At 42.6% G+C, this 23,510-nt stretch overlaps 1 protein-coding gene across 1 annotated transcript in view; it reads right to left on the bottom strand.

Moving 5' to 3' along the window:
• The window catches only part of atg9b (autophagy related 9B), a gene marked incomplete at its 5' end in the record, with an annotated part of 38,779 nt that extends 15,388 nt beyond the window's left edge, over window positions 1-23,391 (bottom strand). Inside the window, 10 exons of the mRNA XM_080546421.1 lie at window positions 119-348; window positions 7,513-7,752; window positions 8,362-8,541; window positions 9,622-9,775; window positions 11,823-12,571; window positions 17,985-18,126; window positions 21,622-21,792; window positions 22,473-22,537; window positions 23,006-23,049; window positions 23,283-23,391. Of these exons, the coding sequence (XP_080402547.1) occupies window positions 119-348; window positions 7,513-7,752; window positions 8,362-8,541; window positions 9,622-9,775; window positions 11,823-12,571; window positions 17,985-18,126; window positions 21,622-21,792; window positions 22,473-22,537; window positions 23,006-23,049; window positions 23,283-23,391 (2,084 nt within the window). The remainder of the gene's footprint in view (window positions 1-118; window positions 349-7,512; window positions 7,753-8,361; window positions 8,542-9,621; window positions 9,776-11,822; window positions 12,572-17,984; window positions 18,127-21,621; window positions 21,793-22,472; window positions 22,538-23,005; window positions 23,050-23,282) is intronic.
• Window positions 23,392-23,510: the final 119 nt, after the last annotated feature.

Here is a 23,510-nt window from a genome sequence, read left to right on the forward strand (position 1 = left end):
TCTCTCACCCATCCTTCCTGTCAATCTCTACTGTCTCTAAAAAAAAATAAAAAATAAAAAATAAATAAAAAATCCACATAAAACACAAAAAAGAAGAAGGAGTGCGGGGCGTGGTTACCTGTCGATGACGGTGCGGTCGCTGCGGTACACGGGGCTGTCGGGGGGCGTGGAGGAGGGCAGCAGGGCGTGGGAGCGGGAGCGGCCGGCGTGGGGGAGCTGGGAGGAGGAGGACAGGGAGGCCAGGACGCTGGCGGCGGCCGAGGCGGCCGTGCTGGGGGGGAGGAAGCGGCGGTCCCTGGACCCCGTCAGGACAGGGTGGGCCAGGACGCTGGCCAGGAGGGTGTCAGGCTGGACCGGGTCACCAGAGGGAGGGGAGCAACGGGAGATATTACAACGTGACAATTATTTTCATCAATGTCTTGTCACTCGCTCACCCGGCCCACTTCATTAGGTACACCTTTTCAACTGCTCGTTAACCAAGGTGTACCTAATGACGTGGCCGGTGAGTGGTGTGTGTATATATACGGTGTAACATTAATGAAAATAATCCATCTGTTGTTAGAGCTGTAACGTCACGGAGTGCAACGTGAGATATGACAAGGTGAGATATGACAAGGTGAGATATGACAAGGTGAGATATGACAAGGTGAGATATGACAAGGTGAGATATAACAACGTGAGATATAACAACGTGAGATATAACAACGTGAGATATGACAACGTGAGATATGACAACGTGAGATATGACAACGTGAGATATAACAACGTGAGATATGACAACGTGAGATATGACAACGTGAGATATGACAACGTGAGATATGACAACGTGACGACGTGTCTATGTCTTATCTCCTATTGCTTTTATTGTGTTGTATTTTATTTACTATTGTTTTTATGTTCAGCACTTGGAAGTTGCACTCAATGTATGACTATTATGTATGCTGCATAAATAAAGTTTGATTGATTGATATACCACAGGGATGGGCAGGATCAGATGAAATGAGGTTGCATACTGCATTCCAACAGGCTGGTAAAGTGGAACTCACTCATATCACTCTCAACGAACAAGCTAAAACAAGTATATGTCCAGTTATCAACGGAAATCTCAATACAAATGTTTGCTACGTTCGGCATCCGGGCGGCTATTTTCGTTGTCATGGTATTCTTTGGTTATGACACAATCATTTTAACAACGTACACAAAATCATACCGATCATATCAAGTCACATGCATACTAGTATGTCAAACACTTAAAAATAGTTGAGACATGCTCGATCCAGTTGGCCTTGACAATGGAAACAAGTGTCCCCAAAAGTTCCAACTCCAAGGGCCGGTTGCATGAACATAGATTAAGACTGGTCTAAGCCTTAGACTAGTCTTATATTCTGAGGTTAGACCAGTCTAATAAAGACTGCCTGTTGTATAAAAAATAAGACTGACTTATTTTGAGGTTAGAAAGTTTGAAGTCCCCCCTTCAAGCTAAGCTTGATTTAAGAGCTGTGTTGCTATGGGAACGAGTCAGGGCTAGTAGCTAGCTAACACTGTAACTCCAGTGAGGTAAACTACTTCACTGGTTAAAACTGCTAAGCAGTATACTTTTCTCCACATTATATTCCTCCAATATACATACGTTTTTAGCAGAAGAATATTGAGTTTATCTCTCATATCTTTCGTCGCTAGGTGTAGCTGTTTCAGCCGCCATGTTTTTTCTTCTTCTGTCAAGTGTCTTATTTTACCTAGAATGCATTGGGCCAGTTTCACAGACAAGGCTTAAGCCTAATCCTGGACTAAAAAGCATCTTCAATGGAGATTTTACATTGAAAGTGTGATTTAGTCCAGGACTAGGCTTAAGCCTTGTCTGTGAAACCGGCCCATTGTGTGACAGGCTATCTAAGTCAGTCTTACTTTAGTCACTCATAGGTGAGCTTTATGCAACAGGAACATTTTAGAGTCTATAGCAAGTCTGACTTAAAGTGACATCTAGGTCTAAGACTGGGTCTATCTTTATTAAAGTGACATCTAAGTCTAAGACAGGGTCTATCTTTATTAAAGTGACATCTAAGTCTAAGACTGGGTCTATCTTTATTAAAGTGAGATCTAAGTCTAAGACTGGGTCGATCTTTATTAAAGTGAGATCTAAGTCTAAGACTGGGTCTATCTTTATTAAAGTGAGATCTAAGTCTAAGACTGGGTCTATCTTTATTAAAGTGAGATCTAAGTCTAAGACTGGGTCTATCTTTATTAAAGTGACATCTAAGTCTAAGACTGGGTCTATCTTTATTAAAGTGACATCTAAGTCTAAGACTGGGTCTATCTTTATTAAAGTGAGATCTAAGTCTAAGACTGGGTCCATCTTTATTAAAGTGAGATCTAAGTCTAAGACTGGGTCTATCTTTATTAAAGTGAGATCTAAGTCTAAGACTGGGTCTATCTTTATTAAAGTGAGATCTAAGTCTAAGACTGGGTCCATCTTTATTAAAGTGACATCTAAGTCTAAGACTGGGTCTATCTTTATTAAAGTGAGATCTAAGTCTAAGACTGGGTCTATCTTTATTAAAGTGAGATCTAAGTCTAAGACTGGGTCTATCTTTATTAAAGTGAGATCTAAGTCTAAGACTGGGTCTATCTTTATTAAAGTGACATCTAAGTCTAAGACTGGGTCTGTCTTTATTAAAGTCAGATCTAAGTCTAAGACTGGGTCTATCTTTATTAAAGTGAGATCTAAGTCTAAGACTGGGTCTATCTTTATTAAAGTGAGATCTAAGACTAAGACTGGGTCTATCTTTATTAAAGTCAGATCTAAGTCTAAGACTGGGTCTATCTTTATTAAAGTGAGATCTAAGTCTAAGACTGGGTCTATCTCTATTAAAGTGAGATCTAAGTCTAAGACTGGGTCTATCTTTATTAAAGTGAGATCTAAGTCTAAGACTGGGTCTATCTTTATTAAAGTCAGATCTAAGTCTAAGACTGGGTCTATCTTTATTAAAGTGAGATCTAAGTCTAAGACTGGGTCTATCTTTATTAAAGTCAGATCTAAGTCTAAGACTGGGTCTATCTTTATTAAAGTCAGATCTAAGTCTAAGACTGGGTCTATCTTTATTAAAGTGAGATCTAAGTCTAAGACTGGGTCTATCTTTATTAAAGTCAGATCTACGTCTAAGACTGGGTCTATCTTTATTAAAGTCAGATCTAAGTCTAAGACTGGGTCTATCTTTATTAAAGTCAGATCTAAGTCTAAGACTGGGTCTATCTTTATTAAAGTCAGATCTAAGTCTAAGACTGGGTCTATCTTTATTAAAGTCAGATCTAAGTCTAAGACTGGGTCTATCTTTATTAAAGTCAGATCTAAGTCTAAGACTGGGTCTATCTTTATTAAAGTGAGATCTAAGTCTAAGACTGGGTCTATCTTTATTAAAGTGAGATCTAAGTCTAAGACTGGGTCTATCTTTATTAAAGTGAGATCTGAGTCTAAGACTGGGTCTATCTTTATTAAAGTGAGATCTAAGTCTAAGACTGGGTCTATCTTTATTAAAGTGAGATCTAAGTCTAAGACTGGGTCTATCTTTATTAAAGTCAGATCTAAGTCTAAGACTGGGTCTATCTTTATTAAAGTGAGATCTAAGTCTAAGACTGGGTCTATCTTTATTAAAGTGAGATCTAAGTCTAAGACTGGGTCTATCTTTATTAAAGTGAGATCTAAGTCTAAGACTGGGTCTATCTTTATTAAAGTCAGATCTAAGTCTAAGACTGGGTCTATCTTTATTAAAGTGAGATCTAAGTCTAAGACTGGGTCTATCTTTATTAAAGTGAGATCTAAGACTAAGACTGGGTCTATCTTTATTAAAGTGAGATCTAAGACTAAGACTGGGTCTATCTTTATTAAAGTCAGATCTAAGTCTAAGACTGGGTCTATCTTTATTAAAGTGAGATCTAAGTCTAAGACTGGGTCTATCTTTATTAAAGTGAGATCTAAGTCTAAGACTGGGTCTATCTTTATTAAAGTGAGATCTAAGTCTAAGACTGGGTCTATCTTTATTAAAGTGAGATCTAAGTCTAAGACTGGGTCTATCTTTATTAAAGTCAGATCTAAGTCTAAGACTGGGTCTATCTTTATTAAAGTGAGATCTAAGTCTAAGACTGGGTCTATCTTTATTAAAGTGAGATCTAAGACTAAGACTGGGTCTATCTTTATTAAAGTGAGATCTAAGTCTAAGACTGGGTCTATCTTTATTAAAGTCAGATCTAAGTCTAAGACTGGGTCTATCTTTATTAAAGTGAGATCTAAGTCTAAGACTGGGTCTATCTTTATTAAAGTGAGATCTAAGTCTAAGACTGGGTCTATCTTTATTAAAGTGAGATCTAAGTCTAAGACTGGGTCTATCTTTATTAAAGTCAGATCTAAGTGTAAGACTGGGTCTATCTTTATTAAAGTCAGATCTAAGTCTAAGACTGGGTCTATCTTTATTAAAGTCAGATCTAAGTCTAAGACTGGGTCTATCTTTATTAAAGTGAGATCTAAGTCTAAGACTGGGTCTATCTTTATTAAAGTGAGATCTAAGTCTAAGACTGGGTCTATCTTTATTAAAGTCAGATCTAAGTCTAAGACTGGGTCTATCTTTATTAAAGTGAGATCTAAGACTAAGACTGGGTCTATCTTTATTAAAGTGAGATCTAAGTGTAAGACTGGGTCTATCTTTATTAAAGTGAGATCTAAGACTAAGACTGGGTCTATCTTTATTAAAGTCAGATCTAAGTCTAAGACTGGGTCTATCTTTATTAAAGTGAGATCTAAGTCTAAGACTGGGTCTATCTTTATTAAAGTGAGATCTAAGTCTAAGACTGGGTCTATCTTTATTAAAGTGAGATCTAAGTCTAAGACTGGGTCTATCTTTATTAAAGTGAGATCTAAGTCTAAAGCTTCGTGCACACCGCGAACCGTGACCCACCGTTCTGACGCAACCTGGTGGGATGGGCTTGACGCATGTCGCATGCGATGCAGACGCAACATGTGTGCACAGCGGGGGAAGTTTGAACAAAAAGTTTTAACAATGGAGAAGCAATTGATTCTTGCCGTCTCTGGCCAACCAAAAGTTTGATACAGCTACATGCTGATACAGCTACATGTTGATACATATGTAAGGTGAATAGTGAGTTAACATGTTTATTAGTTGTATCCCTTCCTTGTTGTAAAACGTGTTGTTGTTGAACATGTCTGTGACTGAGATAGACTAGATACTTCGGAGGATGTTATCATAGTGTCTGTGATGCTAACGGCGCCATCTTTGCTAGCCTGTGGAGACGCTATGATAGCATTAGCTCCACACGGATTTAACATGAACAGTAGTAGACTACACTTGTAGTAGTAGTAGTAGTTGTATAAGGTGAATAGTGACTGGTTATTCAGTACCCAGTCTGGAGACTAGATAGAAAATGAGCTCCTACGTGGGTAACATCATCTCTTATAAGCCCAGGATACATGATAGCCTTTAGCTAGGCTAGCGAAGTTTCCCACAGAAGTGGGGGGAAAAACGTCAGCTAGATATATAAACTGGTTATTTTGATAAACCGGATACATTTTGTGAATATATATGGTTACTTTCTCGCCTGAAAACATATAAAAACTTCATAAAATGACATATTAACACTTGTAGAGCCAAATTAAAGATTTTCGCCAATGGCGGATTTTACATCTAAAGGCGAAAGTTCTGGTCAAGAAACTACTTCCGGTTGTTTTGACGGACCCAACGCAACGCAAAAGCTGAAATATTTTGACTGATTACCGCACCCTGACGGACAAGAAACGCAATGCAGAGCAACGCAACGGATCAACGCAACTGCCCCATTGAGATGAATGACTTCCGGTGCAACGCAATGACCTGGTGTGCACGAAGCTTAAGACTGGGTCTATCTTTATTAAAGTCAGATCTAAGTCTAAGACTGGGTCTATCTTTATTAAAGTGAGATCTAAGTCTAAGACTGGGTCTATCTTTATTAAAGTGAGATCTAAGACTAAGACTGGGTCTATCTTTATTAAAGTGAGATCTAAGTCTAAGACTGGGTCTATCTTTATTAAAGTCAGATCTAAGTCTAAGACTGGGTCTATCTTTATTAAAGTGAGATCTAAGTCTAAGACTGGGTCTATCTTTATTAAAGTGAGATCTAAGTCTAAGACTGGGTCTATCTTTATTAAAGTGAGATCTAAGTCTAAGACTGGGTCTATCTTTATTAAAGTGAGATCTAAGTCTAAGACTGGGTCTATCTTTATTAAAGTCAGATCTAAGTCTAAGACTGGGTCTATCTTTATTAAAGTGAGATCTAAGTCTAAGACTGGGTCTATCTTTATTAAAGTCAGATCTAAGTCTAAGACTGGGTCTATCTTTATTAAAGTGAGATCTAAGTCTAAGACTGGGTCTATCTTTATTAAAGTCAGATCTAAGTCTAAGACTGGGTCTATCTTTATTAAAGTGAGATCTAAGTCTAAGACTGGGTCTATCTTTATTAAAGTGAGATCTAAGTGTAAGACTGGGTCTATCTTTATTAAAGTCAGATCTAAGTCTAAGACTGGGTCTATCTTTATTAAAGTCAGATCTAAGTCTAAGACTGGGTCTATCTTTATTAAAGTCAGGTCTAAGTGTAAGACTGGGTCTATCTTTATTAAAGTCAGATCTAAGTCTAAGACTGGGTCTATCTTTATTAAAGTCAGGTCTAAGTGTAAGACTGGGTCTATCTTTATTAAAGTCAGATCTAAGTCTAAGACTGGGTCTATCTTTATTAAAGTCAGGTCTAAGTGTAAGACTGGGTCTATCTTTATTAAAGTCAGGTCTAAGTGTAAGACTGGGTCTATCTTTATTAAAGTCAGATCTAAGTCTAAGACTGGGTCTATCTTTATTAAAGTCAGGTCTAAGTGTAAGACTGGGTCTATCTTTATTAAAGTCAGATCTAAGTCTAAGACTGGGTCTATCTTTATTAAAGTGACATCTAAGTCTAAGACTGGGTCTATCTTTATTAAAGTCAGATCTAAGTCTAAGACTGGGTCTATCTTTATTAAAGTGAGATCTAAGTCTAAGACTGGGTCTATCTTTATTAAAGTCAGATCTAAGTCTAAGACTGGGTCTATCTTTATTAAAGTGACATCTAAGTCTAAGACTGGGTCTATCTTTATTAAAGTGAGATCTAAGTCTAAGACTGGGTCCATCTTTATTAAAGTCAGATCTAAGTCTAAGACTGGGTCTATCTTTATTAAAGTGAGATCTAAGTCTAAGACTGGGTCTATCTTTATTAAAGTCAGATCTAAGTCTAAGACTGGGTCTATCTTTATTAAAGTGAGATCTAAGTCTAAGACTGGGTCTATCTTTATTAAAGTCAGATCTAAGTCTAAGACTGGGTCTACCTTTATGCAACCGGCCCCAAGTTAAATGGAGATTAACTCAAATACTCTCAAGTCTTTTGGACATAGTTGTGGTAGGACACCAGGTGTGATGGTGTGGAGGGGGGGACGGGGGGGGGACTCACGCCAGACTGGTTGGAGAGCAGGGAGGAGCAGAGGGGGGCTTCAGAGAGCAGCAGCTGGGCAGAGGGCCCCCCCTGGGCGTCGTGCTGCACCTTCTCCTTCAGGTGGCTGATGAACACGGAGCTCTCCTGCGGTGGCTGCCAGCGGGGGTTCTTGATGGTGAAGTGCATGAGGGACAGCTCCGTCTTGCCGTTCTCCGCCTGCTGGTACACAGAGGCCTCCGTCTGGCCCTCCGACATCCACTGCCAGGGGAACGGTCACACAGTCAGTCAGGGTCAGATGGTCTGACAGACCTGGTCTATCTGACAGACCTGGTCTATCTATGTGAACTATGCCTTTAATCCTGTGCAGAATCCCTCCGCTGACGTGTGACGCAAATGATTATCTACAAGCAGGTCGGGTTATGTCATCAAGGAGCATTTCGGAACATGGAAGACTAAGTCGGCTTCGCTCAAACACAATGCATAACGTCTTTTAATATGTTTTTGATCTCTTTCACGCACTTAAACTTGTTCGGCACAATGGTACCAGTCAAATAGTCCCAACAGTTAAAACACCGTAACTCAAGTTAAATCAAGCTCAGATCAAATATTTTCAAAATAATCAAATACTATTTCAAACCCGGGTCTGATGATGACACCAGCATCCTTTTCCACAACATTGCAAATATCCTGAATGACAAACAGTTGCGACATACTTATTCGACTTACTTACGTTACTCATTATTATTGTGTTTTTTTGCTGCAATTTCAATGTTGAGGAACCAAAGCCAAAGAATTGTACTCTTGTGTACTTGTACAGTAAGATGTAATAAAAGTGATTCCGATTCCGCATCGGATATCCCAACCTACCATCGGGTTTCCGTGACGACGGATGTCCATCTGGGCAAAGGAGCAGATGTCCCCCACGCCGACCACTTCCACGGTGAAGTTGCGGAAGAAGTCGATGATCTCCAGGGATTTGTTCCTCAGGAGGAAGATGAGGATGAAGGGCGTGACGATGGGGCTGAGGAGCTCCTCCAAGATGAAGACCTGAGGCAGAGAGACATGACCAGACATGACCATGTCTGACACGACCAGACCATGACCATCTCTGTACCACGACCAGACCATGACCATCTCTGTACCACGTCAGACCAGACCATGACCATCTCTGTACCACGTCAGACCAGACCATGACCATCTCTGACACGACCAGACCTTGACCATCTCTGTACCACGACCAGACCATGACCATCTCTGTACCACGTCAGACCAGACCATGACCATCTCTGACACGACCAGACCATGACCATCTCTGTACCACGACCAGACCATGACCATCTCTGACACGACCAGACCATGACCATCTCTGTACCACGACCAGACCATGACCATCTCTGTACCAGGGCAGAGACACGACCAGACCATGACCATCTCTGTACCACGTCAGACCATGACCATCTCTGTACCAGGGCAGAGACACGACCAGACCATGACCATCTCTGTACCACGACCAGACCATGACCATCTCTGACACGACCAGACCATGACCATCTCTGTACCAGGGCAGAGACACGACCAGACCATGACCATCTCTGTACCAGGGCAGACCAGACCATGACCATCTCTGTACCAGGGCAGACCAGACCATGACCATCTCTGTACCAGGGCAGGGGTCAGGAGGAGTTACTTATGCCTACAGTAGCACAATAGCCTGGGGGAGGAATGTGTCCCTGCTGGCATAAGCGTCATATTTTGATGTGTTCCTATAAATAAGTACAGCTAAGTAAGTTAACGTGTATTTTTTGGGGAACTTTCAAGTAAGTGAAGTGTTACAAAAACGTCTCAACGTCACACTTAAGAGCTTCAAGAGCTTTACTAGATATCCAGGGCCCAGTCGTTCACAACTGGGTCAGAACAATCCCAATAATGTTTCTATGATTTCCAGGATCAGATCTATCGGGCTGGTTTTTGAGTCGCAGAGTGGGAAATCAGCCAGCTCCATCTGATCTTGGATATAAAAAAGAAAAAAAAGAATGGGGATCATTCTGAATACAGAAACAACTGGGGCCAGGTGTTCAAATGACCTAAGCCCATCTAGAACGTAGCTGCCGGGCCGACCGTCCTCACCGCTTTGTACTGGAACAGCTGGGCCACCTCGTCCCGGGTCTCGCCCTTGTTGGCGGTGCCCCTCCAGTGGTCTGGCATGTAGTGGATGTGGGCCAGCACACACTGCAGTAGCTGCTCCGGGCACCACACCATGTGTTCATCTGGGATAAAGGACCTGGAGGAGTGGTGATCAAACACACACACACACACGCGCGCGCGCACACACACACACACACACACACGCACGCACACACGCACACACGCACACACGCACGCACGCGCACACGCGCACACGCACACACACGCACACGCACACGTCATCTCTCCTGCTCATAGCATTACATAGCACTCCATGGAACGGTACGTCTAATGCGGGGTACATACAAGGATTTTCTGCCCGATTTTGGCCCAATTTTCCCCCTTCCGACCAAAGACAGAAAACGCCCGATTATCAGATGGCTCTTAACATTTTCCTATAACAAAATCCTGTGGTGTGAGGTGTGTTAAGAGTCAATCTCTCCCGACAACCTGCTCGGAAAATGGGCGTGGCCGGCAATCGTAAATGTCAAATGTGTTCAATACTTACGACCAGAAATCCTAGGGTTGCCAGATATTTTGGTGGAATTAGCGGTTTTAGACTGTGGTTAGGGTGTAAAATGTCATTCCCATCTGGCAACCCTGCTCGCGAGTCCAAGTATGACGTGGATGGAATGTAGCCAATCAAGAAGCGAGCTGACTTCTTCTTTTCGTTATTCTGCACTTTATTTGCCCTGTCGCACATGGTTGTCTCGTACAGGTCAGTCAGGGTACTACGTTAGATAATAATAATAATAATAATAACTTTATTTGTATAGCGCTTTTCCTACAAACGTTGCGGCTCAAAGTGCTTTAATCATTATATAATCTTAATTTAATAATTTTGTAATTTAAAGGCAATATTAAAAGGATGGGTTCACGCGAGATTTCTGGCTTGGGGAACGAGACTCTAGAGTCTGGAGACTGTCGTAACGAAAATCTTTATGTCTGTGGGGTGCTGAAATGGGAAAATCGGCGCACACCACACACAATACGATCAAGGCTGTTCAATCCAAGATTTTGTATCTTCATGTGTGGGGTCTGTCTCAGATAAGATTTCGGTTAAGATTTTGAAAATCCTTGTGTGTACCCCGCTTTAGAGCTTTAACACAAGGCTGCGTTTCACTCCACAAAGATGTTTCCTGTCCTGGTTAGGTGTACGCAGTATGGTGGAGGCTACACAGGGATATAGGTGACGCTGCTGATCCCAGACCAGGGGAGTGAACGAAGGCATTACAGTTTAAACGATGAAGCAGGTTTACTAAGAAAGTACCGGGTGTTATTACCTAATCATTGCCTATTTATTACTGGCTCTTTATTCACTGACTCAAGCACAAGCAGTTCCATTTAGTACCAATTGTGCTGAATTTATAGAAGTAAGTACCAGACAGTTGTTACCCCCTTGTTACATCAACAGTTGACATGGTATAGTTATCTAACACTAGTATTCAAAGTGGTACCCCACTCCAAACAGTAATGATTTAATATTTCCATAAAGTCCATAAAATAATCACTTCAGTCTTAAAATACTAAATGCTAACCATAATGTAAGATGTGTCTGTTCTGCTTTCAACTAAATGTATTGAACTTATTTCCTGAAAAATATAGTAGCTGCCTCTTGGTGTTGAGAGTGCAGCCGGGTCTCCTGAATATCAGAGGTCACTTCCTATTGGATATGAGTTGTCTGGTGAATATCAGAGGTCACTTCCTATTGGATATGAGTTGTCTGGTGAATATCAGAGGTCACTTCCTATTGGATATGAGTTGTGTGGTGAATATCAGAGGTCACTTCCTATTGGATATGAGTTGTCTGGTGAATCAGAGGTCACTTCCTATTGGATATGAGTTGTCTGGTGAATATCAGAGGTGACTTCCTATTGGATATGAGTTGTCTGGTGAATATCAGAGGTGACTTCCTATTGGATATGAGTTGTCTGGTGAAGTAGAGCACTTGACAGAGAAACTGGAAATCCACCTGTTGGATTGGAACTTCTTTGAATAAAATAATGTTCAAACGTGAGTTTATAAATAACCTATTGAAAAAGTAATGTATAAGTAAATCCTTTTCAGATATGCACCTAAAACGACTTACGGTGATTGACTACATCAAATTGTCGCGTCCCCGTCCCCGTCCCCCGGTCCCTCACCTGGTGATGGTGATGACCACGCCCAGCACGGTGATGCCGGTCAGGATGTGCTGCACGGTCAGCACGTCCTCGTCGTACACGGTCAGCGCGATGAGCACCGCCAGCACCGAGCCCGAGAAGAAGGCCACATTCTTGGCCAGCACGGCCAGCAGCGGCGAGCTGAAGGAGTTCATGTACTTGGAGGTGGGCTTGTAGCCGCGGCCCAGGCGGCCGTGCAGCTCGTGGTCCAGCTCGTTGAAGTGGCGCAGGTAGAGGCGGCCGTAGAGGGACCAGCGCCGCGCGCCCAGGCTGCCCGGCTCGCGCCGGATGATCTCCGTGTAGCTGAAGAAGGCGTACAGCACCTGCCACACCAGGATGAAGGGGCAGAGCAGCAGGTTGGCCAGGCCCATGAGGAGGATCACCCGGCTCAGCTGCTGCGCCAGCTCCAGACGGTTCCCCGCCCGCTTGTACTTGGGGTGCAGGTTCCACTTGTTCTGGAAGAGCGAGCCGGGCCCCCAGAAGAGGATGAGCTCGAAGTTGTACTTGAGGCCCTGAGTGAGGAAGACCAGGTCGCCCAGCAGGGGGAGCTGCAGGTGCACGGGCAGCAGGGACTTGTTGACCATGGCCACCATGTAGTTCTTGAAGCGCAGGATGCGGTGGTAGATGTCCAGCTCCGTCAGCTCCTTCTTGTGGATGCACATCTGCTGCTCCCTCTGCAGGCTGATCAGACGGTCCTGCACCTCTTGCCACGTGAAGTTGCACAACTCGTCCTAGAAGATCGGGGAAAAAATTGACAGGTTATTTATTGGACAAATTGCATTGTTTAAATTAAATAAGTGGTTCCCGACTTTTTTCTCAAAACCTTTATTGGATTTTACAATAAGAGAATAAACACACGTGAAATAATGCAGGAAATAACCAATAAAGAAGAGAAAGATTCTGGGAGTTAAGCTCCTTATCTTATGTGACCTGTAGAGATAGGCTTGGTCCTGCTAACCTTCTTTCCACCGCTGATCATGACTGTATTCACTCTGATCATGGCTGTATTCACTCTGCTCATGGCTGTATTCACTCTGATCATGACTGTATTCACTCTGCTCATGGCTGTATTCACTCTGCTCATGGCTGTATTCACTCTGCTCATGGCTGTATTCACTCTGATCATGACTGTATTCACTCTGCTCATGGCTGTATTCACTCTGCTCATGGCTGTATTCACTCTGCTCATGACTGTATTCACTCTGCTCATGGCTGTATTCACTCTGCTCATGGCTGTATTCACTCTGTTCATGGCTGTATTCACTCTGCTCATGGCTGTATTCACTCTGCTCATGGCTGTATTCACTCTGCTCATGACTGTATTCACTCTGCTCATGACTGTATTCACTCTGCTCATGACTGTATTCACTCTGCTCATGGCTGTATTCACTCTGTTCATGGCTGTATTCACTCTGCTCATGGCTGTATTCACTCTGCTCATGACTGTATTCACTCTGATCTTGACTGTATTCACTCTGCTCATGACTGTATTCACTCTGCTCATGGCTGTATTCACTCTGCTCATGGCTGTATTCACTCTGATCATGACTGTATTCACTCTGATCATGACTGTATTCACTCTGCTCATGGCTGTATTCACTCTGCTCATGACTGTATTCACTCTGCTCATGACTGTATTCACTCTGCTCATGGCTGTATTCACTCTGCTCATGGCTGTATTCACTCTGCTCATGACTGTATTCACTCTGATCATGGCTGTATTCACTCTGCTCATGACTGTATTCACTCTGCTCATGGCTGTATTCACTCTGCTCATGGCTGTATTCACTCTGATCATGGCTGTATTCACTCTGCTCATGACTGTATTCACTCTGCTCATGGCTGTATTCACTCTGCTCATGACTGTATTCACTCTGATCATGGCTGTATTCACTCTGATCATGACTGTATTCACTCTGCTCATGACTGTATTCACTCTGATCATGGCTGTATTCACTCTGCTCATGGCTGTATTCACTCTGCTCATGGCTGTATTCACTCTGCTCATGGCTGTATTCACTCTGATCATGGCTGTATTCACTCTGATCATGGCTGTATTCACTCTGCTCATGGCTGTATTCACTCTGATCATGGCTGTATTCACTCTGATCCAGGGTTTCCGTTAACCGGTAATTCCCGGACTTTGTCCGGTAAAAGTTGTTGAAGTCCGACAAATTGAAAAGTCGTCGGACATATTGTCCGGTGAAAATAATTCCCTTTGAATACAATTCGCTAAAGTTCACATTCTGATTCCTTCTATTTTAAAAAAGACGAATATATAGGCTATGTATTTCTTTTATTATGATATGATTTGACACCGGCATGATGATGAATCCTAATGTGTAGGCCGGCCTATGCGAAACAGCGCACAGGTGCCACATGGGATTGATGCCAGATGGGATTACAGCTTAACCAGTCTATTACCGCTTAAACACAGTAGCCCATTCGGCGGTAACCCATGCCTATCTGGCAACCCTGCCAACCCGTCCACCATAGTAATACGCAAACGTTGCAGCTCAAAGTGCACCATAGCGAGCGATTAAATTAATGGAAAGATGGCAAAACTCAAAAGCTTGGATCGAGGGCTGACTTTCAATAGATCGCAGCGAGTGAGCTGCTCTGCTACGTACGAAACCCTGACCCAGAATCAGGTCGTCTACGAGTGATTTAGCACCAGGTCCTCCACAAACATGCGGTGCGCATCAGGAGAGGGGCGACACTCATCCGGCCGCACCCCAACCCCGTCACGAACGGCTCTACTCACCGGCCCCGAAGGACCGGCTATCCTGGGCCAACCGAAGGTCCGCGGCGCTACGGTATCGTTCCGTTTAGGGGGGATTCTGATTTAGAGGCGTTCAGTCATAATCCCACAGATGGTAGCTTCGCACCATTGGCTCCTCAGCCAAGCACATACACCAAATGTCACGTCAGAAGCCTACATGCTTGCACTGTTACTGTTCAATAAAATGTTATACATCTAGACATTGTGGTATTTCTTTATATACGTATCCCAGACTGCCTATCAATTGTTTCTCAATAAACAGTTATGTTCTCCCCATTGTCATACTCCCGAGCTAAACGAAATGCCTTCCCAACCAGCAAGACCTGGTTATAGAAATGACGTTGTTTTATTGATTTAAAAAAAAAAGAGTAAAACTGGAAAGAGAAAATAGAAAACTCACATTAATCCCAAACAATTTAACAAACTTCAGTTAACGTAATGTGGAGTCTGTTCATTGATCGATGCTGTCTGTTCAGTTCCCAGTGAGGCGCCCGTTCAGCGCTGGACCCGTTCAGCGCTGGATTTGACGCATGGCATAGCGCGCATGCGTCAAATCATGTTATATTATTATATAGCTCGCATCTAATCGTATCGGATGAGAAATAGACATTAAATGGCATATATAGGCCGCTACACAACAGTAATCACCGCGACAAACAGCTATATTAGATTTGAAGAAAAAAAAATATGATTTTGAAAAAAAAAAAAAATCTTATATTTTAATATGATGACCGGAATATATCACGTTTGTCCGGTAAATCGAATTCTTCCCGGACACGATGTCCGACGGCAAATTTTTCTAACGGAAACCCTGCTCTGATCATGACTGTATTCACTCTGATCATGGCTGTATTCACTCTGATCATGACTGTATTCACTCTGCTCATGGCTGTATTCACTCTGCTCATGGCTGTATTCACTCTGCTCATGGCTGTATTCACTCTGTTCATGGCTGTATTCACTCTGCTCATGACTGTATTCACTCTGATCATGGCTGTATTCACTCTGATCATGACTGTATTCACTCTGCTCATGGCTGTATTCACTCTGCTCATGACTGTATTCACTCTGCTCATGACTGTATTCACTCTGCTCATGGCTGTATTCACTCTGCTCATGGCTGTATTCACTCTGCTCATGACTGTATTCACTCTGCTCATGGCTGTATTCACTCTGCTCATGACTGTATTCACTCTGCTCATGGCTGTATTCACTCTGATCATGACTGTATTCACTCTAGGGCTGCAACGATTAGTCGACATAATCGACGACGTCGATCATAAAAACTCGTCGACGTGGAATTTTAGTGTCGACGCATCGTATTAAAAACACACGAGCCGATAATACAGAGCCGCGCTGTTCATTTGTAATTGCAATGCACTACAGGAACTGCAGCTGATGTTGTGCTGACGACAATTGACCACCAGATGGCGCCGTGCCTAGTGTTTCTGCTATATGGCCGTGATGATAGCGCCCTCACGTGTTCATACATTAGTATTGCAGTGTATCAGATGAGTGCAACGTAAACACATTTAAACGGTATTGTTCATTCAATGTACATTGTTTTGATCTCAATCATTTTAAATAAATAATGTTAACTCATTCATAAAGACAAGTGTAGTGAATCCAGAACCTGATGGATCAACATACTGCTCGGTTGCTGGCAAGGCAAAAACTTTGAGTTGTTATTTTATTTTAAAACATTTGCACATTACCAAGTTTATATTTGCACTTTCATTTGTATTATTTAATTTATTTATTATTTATTTTGTTTCATTGAAACAGAGATTGATTATTGTATGTATTAAATGTTTTGGAAGGTCCAAATTCTGATTTCATGAGTCATTATTTGAATTTGCAATGGGAACGTATGTTAAGCCAGAGAGACTGGACAACAGGGTGACATTCACAGGTGTGCAGACTTGAGAAGGTGAAGTACAACATGCACTGGAGCCCGCGGCCACTGCCACACGACTAATCGGAAAATAATCGACAGATTAGTCGACTACCAAAATAATCGTTAGTTGCAGCCCTAATTCACTCTGCTCATGACTGTATTCACTCTGCTCATGACTGTATTCACTCTGATCATGACTGTATTCACTCTGCTCATGACTGTATTCACTCTGATCATGACTGTATTCACTCTGCTCATGGCTGTATTCACTCTGCTCATGGCTGTATTCACTCTGCTCATGGCTGTATTCACTCTGATCATGACTGTATTCACTCTGATCATGACTGTATTCACTCTGCTCATGACTGTATTCACTCTGATCATGACTGTATTCACTCTGCACATGACTGTATTCACTCTGCTCATGGCTGTATTCACTCTGATCATGACTGTATTCACTCTGCTCATGACTGTATTCACTCTGATCATGACTGTATTCACTCTGATCATGACTGTATTCACTCTGCTCATGACTGTATTCACTCTGATCATGACTGTATTCACTCTGATCATGACTGTATTCACTCTGCTCATGACTGTATTCACTCTGATCATGACTGTATTCACTCTGCTCATGACTGTATTCACTCTGCTCATGGCTGTATTCACTCTGCTCATGGCTGTATTCACTCTGCTCATGGCTGTATTCACTCTGATCATGACTGTATTCACTCTGCTCATGACTGTATTCACTCTGCTCATGGCTGTAATCACTCTGATCATGACTGTATTCACTCTGCTCATGGCTGTATTCACTCTGCTCATGGCAGTATTCACTCTGATCATGGCTGTATTCACTCTGCTCATGGCTGTATTCACTCTGCTCATGGCTGTATTCACTCTGCTCATGGCTGTATTGCAAGAGGTTTGCATGAAATAGTGTCTGCCCAGACATTGTCCTAATTTGAGGGACACCCACTCATTCATATTCTTGGTATGAAAGTACTTTTCTTTGCCTCGTAAAACATGACCTCCATAGAAATGTATGACTCACTCTTGCTAACTGTGCTTTCAATCAGTTGGCGGAGCACAGAGGCATCACTTTACACTAATAATGCTATCTAATTCGATAGTCTTGCTGCCTTTATTTGGATAATCCCTTAGAAAGGTGCAGGATGTAACATTAAAGCTTACTAATGGTTCTACGTGACTATGTTTAATTGTTAGCGCTCAGGGAATGAGATCCCTAATAAATATTTCATCGCCAAACGTTGTTTTGGTCGTTAATAGATCATTCGACTACACCATCTGTAACTCTCTGTAGGAGCTTTCCAAATAATGAGTCACCTCATTTATTTAGTCAATAATTGTCTCATTATCACCCCTCTTCTAGAAATAAATAAATAAATAAAACTTTCAGCATCTAATGCGTTTCATTTGAACAGTATCACTGAAGGAGCCTCACCATTCTGATCTTCAGGGCTTTGATGTAGAACTGCCTGATCTCCCAGTAGCTCAGGATGTTACAGAACACCTTAATCAGCCGGTAGATCCAGAAGATGGCTGCCATAATGAGCAGGAATATGATCCAGCTGTTCTCCTGGATCCTGAGGAGGAGCAGCAGCAGGGATGACAAAAAAAGAGGAAGAACGTCATTTTAATGAAAGGTGATTTTGATATCTGTTCTGTCTGAGACTAGGGGCCCTATTATGCACTTCTTAACTTGCCGTCTTAAGTCTTAATTAAGACGCACCGCCAGGTTAAGACCTACCGCCACCCTTATTATGCGCTTCATACGCGCTACTGCTATTATGCAGGTGTCGCTAGGCGCCCACACATAAGACGTAAGACTCCCGTGCATATATTACTCATTGTGGGAGTGTTCATATGTTAATGAAGTGCGCTAGGCGCCCCTGCTATTATGCGATCTGACTTTGCGCCTAGCGCTAAGAAGTGGTTTGAAAAGTTCTTAGGCGCTAGACTTTATGCACGTTTTGAAACACGAGCGCGCCTCCGCGGTTTGCGCATGCACGCCGACCGACTTCTTAAGAAGTGGGTCAGCGCGCATGCGCAAACCGCGGAGGCGCGCTCGTGTTTCAAAACGTGCATGAAGTCTAGCGCCTATGAACTGCATAATAGCATAGCGCTTATGACTTAACGCAGCCGGTTCTTAAAGGGAATGGCACCTGGCACGCTGATTGGGTTGATTGAGAAGACGCCCAAAACACACCCATGACTAATTTCTGGGCTTAGCGCCGGGTCTTAGGCGCCCACTACCGCACGCATAATAGCAAAGTGGCCTTGACCACGCCTCCACGTCTTAAGTTTAGATCTACCGCCTCGTCTTATTGCTTAAGACTTATGAAGTGCATAATAGGGCCCTAGGAGCTCATTGGACATTTAATGAGTTGTGTTTCGTGTAATAGGAGTTCGAGGCTATAAGTGAATCTGTAATCAAATGTGTGCTAAACCAAGGTAGAATCGTCCATTTCCTATGTTTCCCTTGAGTCCAATCATATATCCTGAACAAACCCATTGACTCTGGGACTTCCACTCCCCACCACACACACACACACACACACACACACACACACACACACACACACACACACACACACACACACACACACACACACACACACACACACACACACACACACACACACACACACACACACACACACACACACACACACACACACACACACACACACACACACACACACACACACACACACACACACACACACACACACACACACACACACACACACACACACACACACACACACACTGAACCCCTGTTTACTGTTAGTGGGGTAGGTCAGTTCAATGCACCCTCCCTGTCTGGGCTGGTGAGTAGCCTTTCCCATTTCAAAACACGGAACACCAAGTCACACACAGGTGAAGATCTAGCCTGGTACATGTAGCCGTCAGACAGTTCCCAACATTCACTGATATTCAGTTCATTAGTACATCTCACATGGAAGGATTTGCCCTGACCAGATTGAAATCTGACCAGTTTCCATTGACACAATTCTGAAAAGAATAGACTAAGCTTAGTCTATCCAAAACAGTGTTGAATGAGTGTTGACCTGTGTTGAAATGGTGTTGAAACGGAGTGCTGTGTAGTTTGTCCACCACTTCTAACCCGGGGACAGCATGTCCCTGCATTTACAATTCCTAGCACTGGTGCGTCATTACCTTCGATATAAACACACATTCATGGAGGTCATGGAGGTTTTAGGGATGGGGTGGGCGGAGGGGGGGGGGTGAGATCAACTGAAACCCAGGATTGTGTGCAGATTGATGATATTGCTGAATACAAGTAAGCACATCTTGGATAGAGATTTGATAGTGCGGGGAGAGGGGGTTCGCAATACAGGCAAATGCTTTTTTGCAAAGGCTGCCTACCTCTTGCTACTGGGTTGGCCCATCTGACCATGCAGGGGCTATCCATTACACTAGCCCTGTTTCCTCGAGCTACTCCGGACACAGTACACAAATAGCCGGCTCCAAGAAAGCCATCCACTTACAGGGATGTTGCAACCTAGTGTTTACACGTTGTGTTAACTGTTATAATCTAGAAACATTAGACTCCTCAGTGTGACTTTTAAACTGAATGTCAATATGACATGAACTTCCAACCTCTGGTTGTAAATCTATTGCAACAAACCATGAAGAACGCCGTAATACTATTCAAATGTGGGAGAGAGATGTTATGGCAACAAAAGCCTGCTCGGTAGGCCACCTCAACACTAAGCCCTTCAACACAACGGCCTAGGCATGACTAACATAACTGTGGGTCAGATTTCACCAAAACAGCCCTGCCGAGCCACTTTGAACACAACTGCAGACGGATGTCAAAATAAGTTCAATCAATGTCAACTTTCGATTGGAATAAGTGAAAAGAATGATCAAAATTTGGCCACTCAAAACATGAGACAGATCCAAATGAACTCATCACTAAAGCACAAACATGTTTCATTAATTCATCAGTAAATTCCCACCCACTGGCAATGTGAAAGTAGGCCACAGCTCCACATTGTGTCTCTATGAATGTGAGCATGTTTTACCGTGAAACCAAATTTGACACAATCCAATGAGCAAACATTAGCCTTTGAATGACTAGTCAACATTGAATTAGGCATGGCAAATTAAATCCACTCTTCAGGCTTGAAGTTCTGCAGGCTCTGACTTGTCCCTGGTAACATTGTGCCTTGTCATTTGAAGATACAACACTCAATGTAAAAGAAGGGTTTACAATATGGCATCGTCTGTCATATCAGAAAACCACCCACGATATACCTATGCAGCAAAGTGCCTTAGATTACTAGAATTGCATAACACATTTGATTTCTGCCATAAAGTCGCTATGATGCTGTTCCATTACAGACTGATATTTTCGACACTGCATACATTTTTATGCCTGGTTAGCTGCAGCACAACTCGCCAGCAGGACCATGTTACAATGATAACCCTGGACGGGCAATAAAGGATGACAATCTCTGTCACAACCGTCTTTGAACCAAAATAGCGTAACTCATGGGCTGTGGTCCTATTCTAGTTTAAATACATTGGATTCGATACCAGTCCAAAGTTTTGGAAGGGACGTGAAGCGGAGAATCAAAATGGCCATTATACAACAGTTAGTTCCGACCAAGTAATTTGATTGGACAAGAGGCATTCCATGAGTGCTGATATACAGTATAACAGCACTGGGACTTTTAACTATATGTATCACTCCGAAATGACCGTTAATACAAAGTAGCTAGCCTGCAGATGTTTGTGTTCAGGTTACTAGGCAACAGTCCAGTTGCGGAACAATTTTTTGTTGACGGAGACAAAATAAATGATTAAATAAACAAACAAATCATAATCTGTTGTCACTTATTACTGTTAACTAATAAATTGCGCTGTAGAACTGTTGTATAAAAGCAATATCACACTCGAGGTCGTGCTGTTATATTGAATATCAGCACAGCTGTGATTGTCTTTGGTACTCGGCCTGCGGCCTCGTACCTACGACCGAATCACAGCCGTGCTGATATTCAGTATAACAGCACTCCCTCTCGTGTGATATTGCTTAATTATTGACTGACCTCTCAGTGCACTGCTGGCTGGGGAGGATGGCGTCTGGTAGGGTAACCTTGTTCCTGTCCAGGGGGTTCTGTCCTGGCCCTGTGTGGTTGACCGCCCGGTTGGCAAACAGGATGTCATACTCCACACAGTTGAAGAGGAAGGTGGTGAACGTGACTACAAACAGGAACTGACTGCAACGAGGAGGTCAATGATAGCTGTGATTAACAGTAGCAGTAGTTTTGAACTCCCAATGGCTGTATCATAGAAGATGACAGAGACACCACACCATAGGACCTTGTACTGTTGTTGTTCATGGTCTGGAGAAGCTACTGTAGGTGCACTAACATTCACCATACACATAGACATATCACATGATAGTACAAGGATAACAAGCTCTGGTACAATCAATAAAAATAGGCTTAGTTATTTGGTTTCTGTTGTTAGCGTGTGTTGACAGGCTTAACTTTGTTTTGATTTTGGCTAATGGCTCTAGGGCCCCATGTGAATAAACCTGTCACACCACCACAGACAAACACCAGATGCATTTATGAAATTGCAGCACTGCTCCTGTTTGGGTCTGATGGCTGAACTTAGGCCTGATTTGCCGACGTAACTGATTGGTGCCACAATCCACATGAAACAGGTCATGTTCATCTCATGAATTAAGCAGAAATTAATTCAATTATTATTATAACTCATTTATACAAATGCACCTAACACCAATACAGCAAGCTGTTTTACTGATTCACATGAGGTGGACAGAGAAATGGATGTGTGTGTGTGTGTGTGTGTGTGTGTGTGTGTGTGTGTGTGTGTGTGTGTGTGTGTGTGTGTGTGTGTGTGTGTGTGTGTGTGTGTAGGCTATACTTACACAAGCTCAAAGAACTCAGAAAGCATCATACAGGCAAAGCCATTCTTCTGATGGAAATGATAAATGTGGAAATTCAAGTTAAGGTAATAAAGTAATAAAAGGGTCAAAGCTACTCTCTTAAGTCACAAGATTTTTCCGCACACTTTGTAAATTAGTCTTCGATGATTAGTGACTCTAGTTTTGTGAACGAGATCCCCTAAAAGACACAAAACAACTTGAGGTGGTGTAGGCAGATATCCACATCATTTAGACTCGTTCTACTGAGGAAAGTGTCTCATTTAGAGTCACTATGCATTACGGGTTGCATTTATATATGACAATATTGTAATGTCAAAATGACATTACAATGTGGCTGAACAGCTCCTTCCTAATGACATCATCACAACAACAGTTCATACATCTGCATTATAAAGCTGCAATTTGAAATGCTACACAACAAGAAATGATCGTTTCCAACTGAATGATTCCAAATAGCTATTATCGTAGAGATGAATGCTAGCTAAAACATTGACTTAAAGCTCCTAAAAGGATATTCTTGTGAAGAAGTTGTCCAGATTCTTTATGTGGTGCCATGAGTCTGCAAATCAGGGGAAACATGGTTTAGGTAAACACATGACTCACAAAAACTATAATTATATAGGTTTATCACTTAGGATTTTGTCAAAAGTTATTGACAAGCTACTGTTGTAGGATTTGTGTTATTATTGTACTATAAGCTAGGAACCGTTGAGCCAATAACCATATAATCAGGCCAGATAATCCTCTGTCATCATTAGGCCCGTGTCCCATCCTTCCTGCCAGCAGCAGTACCTCTCAGGCTCTCTGGCACATGGACCAGCAGGTCCTCCTCCCCGGGGGGTGAGTCCTCCTCAAAGTCCTCGATCCGCTGGTACTCCTGGTAGGCTTCAAAGTTGGCCATTGTGCCTCACATTCTCCCTCGTACTCCCTGAAATAAAAGTCAAGAGAGGCAGACATAGAGACACACACATAAAGCTCTTTCCCCCTGTGGTGACTGGTCTGTTAACCAAACTGACCAGG

Source organism: Nansenia antarctica, assembly GCF_963989245.1.
Source record: "Nansenia antarctica genome assembly, chromosome: 16".
Classification (NCBI taxonomy): domain Eukaryota; kingdom Metazoa; phylum Chordata; class Actinopteri; order Argentiniformes; family Microstomatidae; genus Nansenia; species Nansenia antarctica.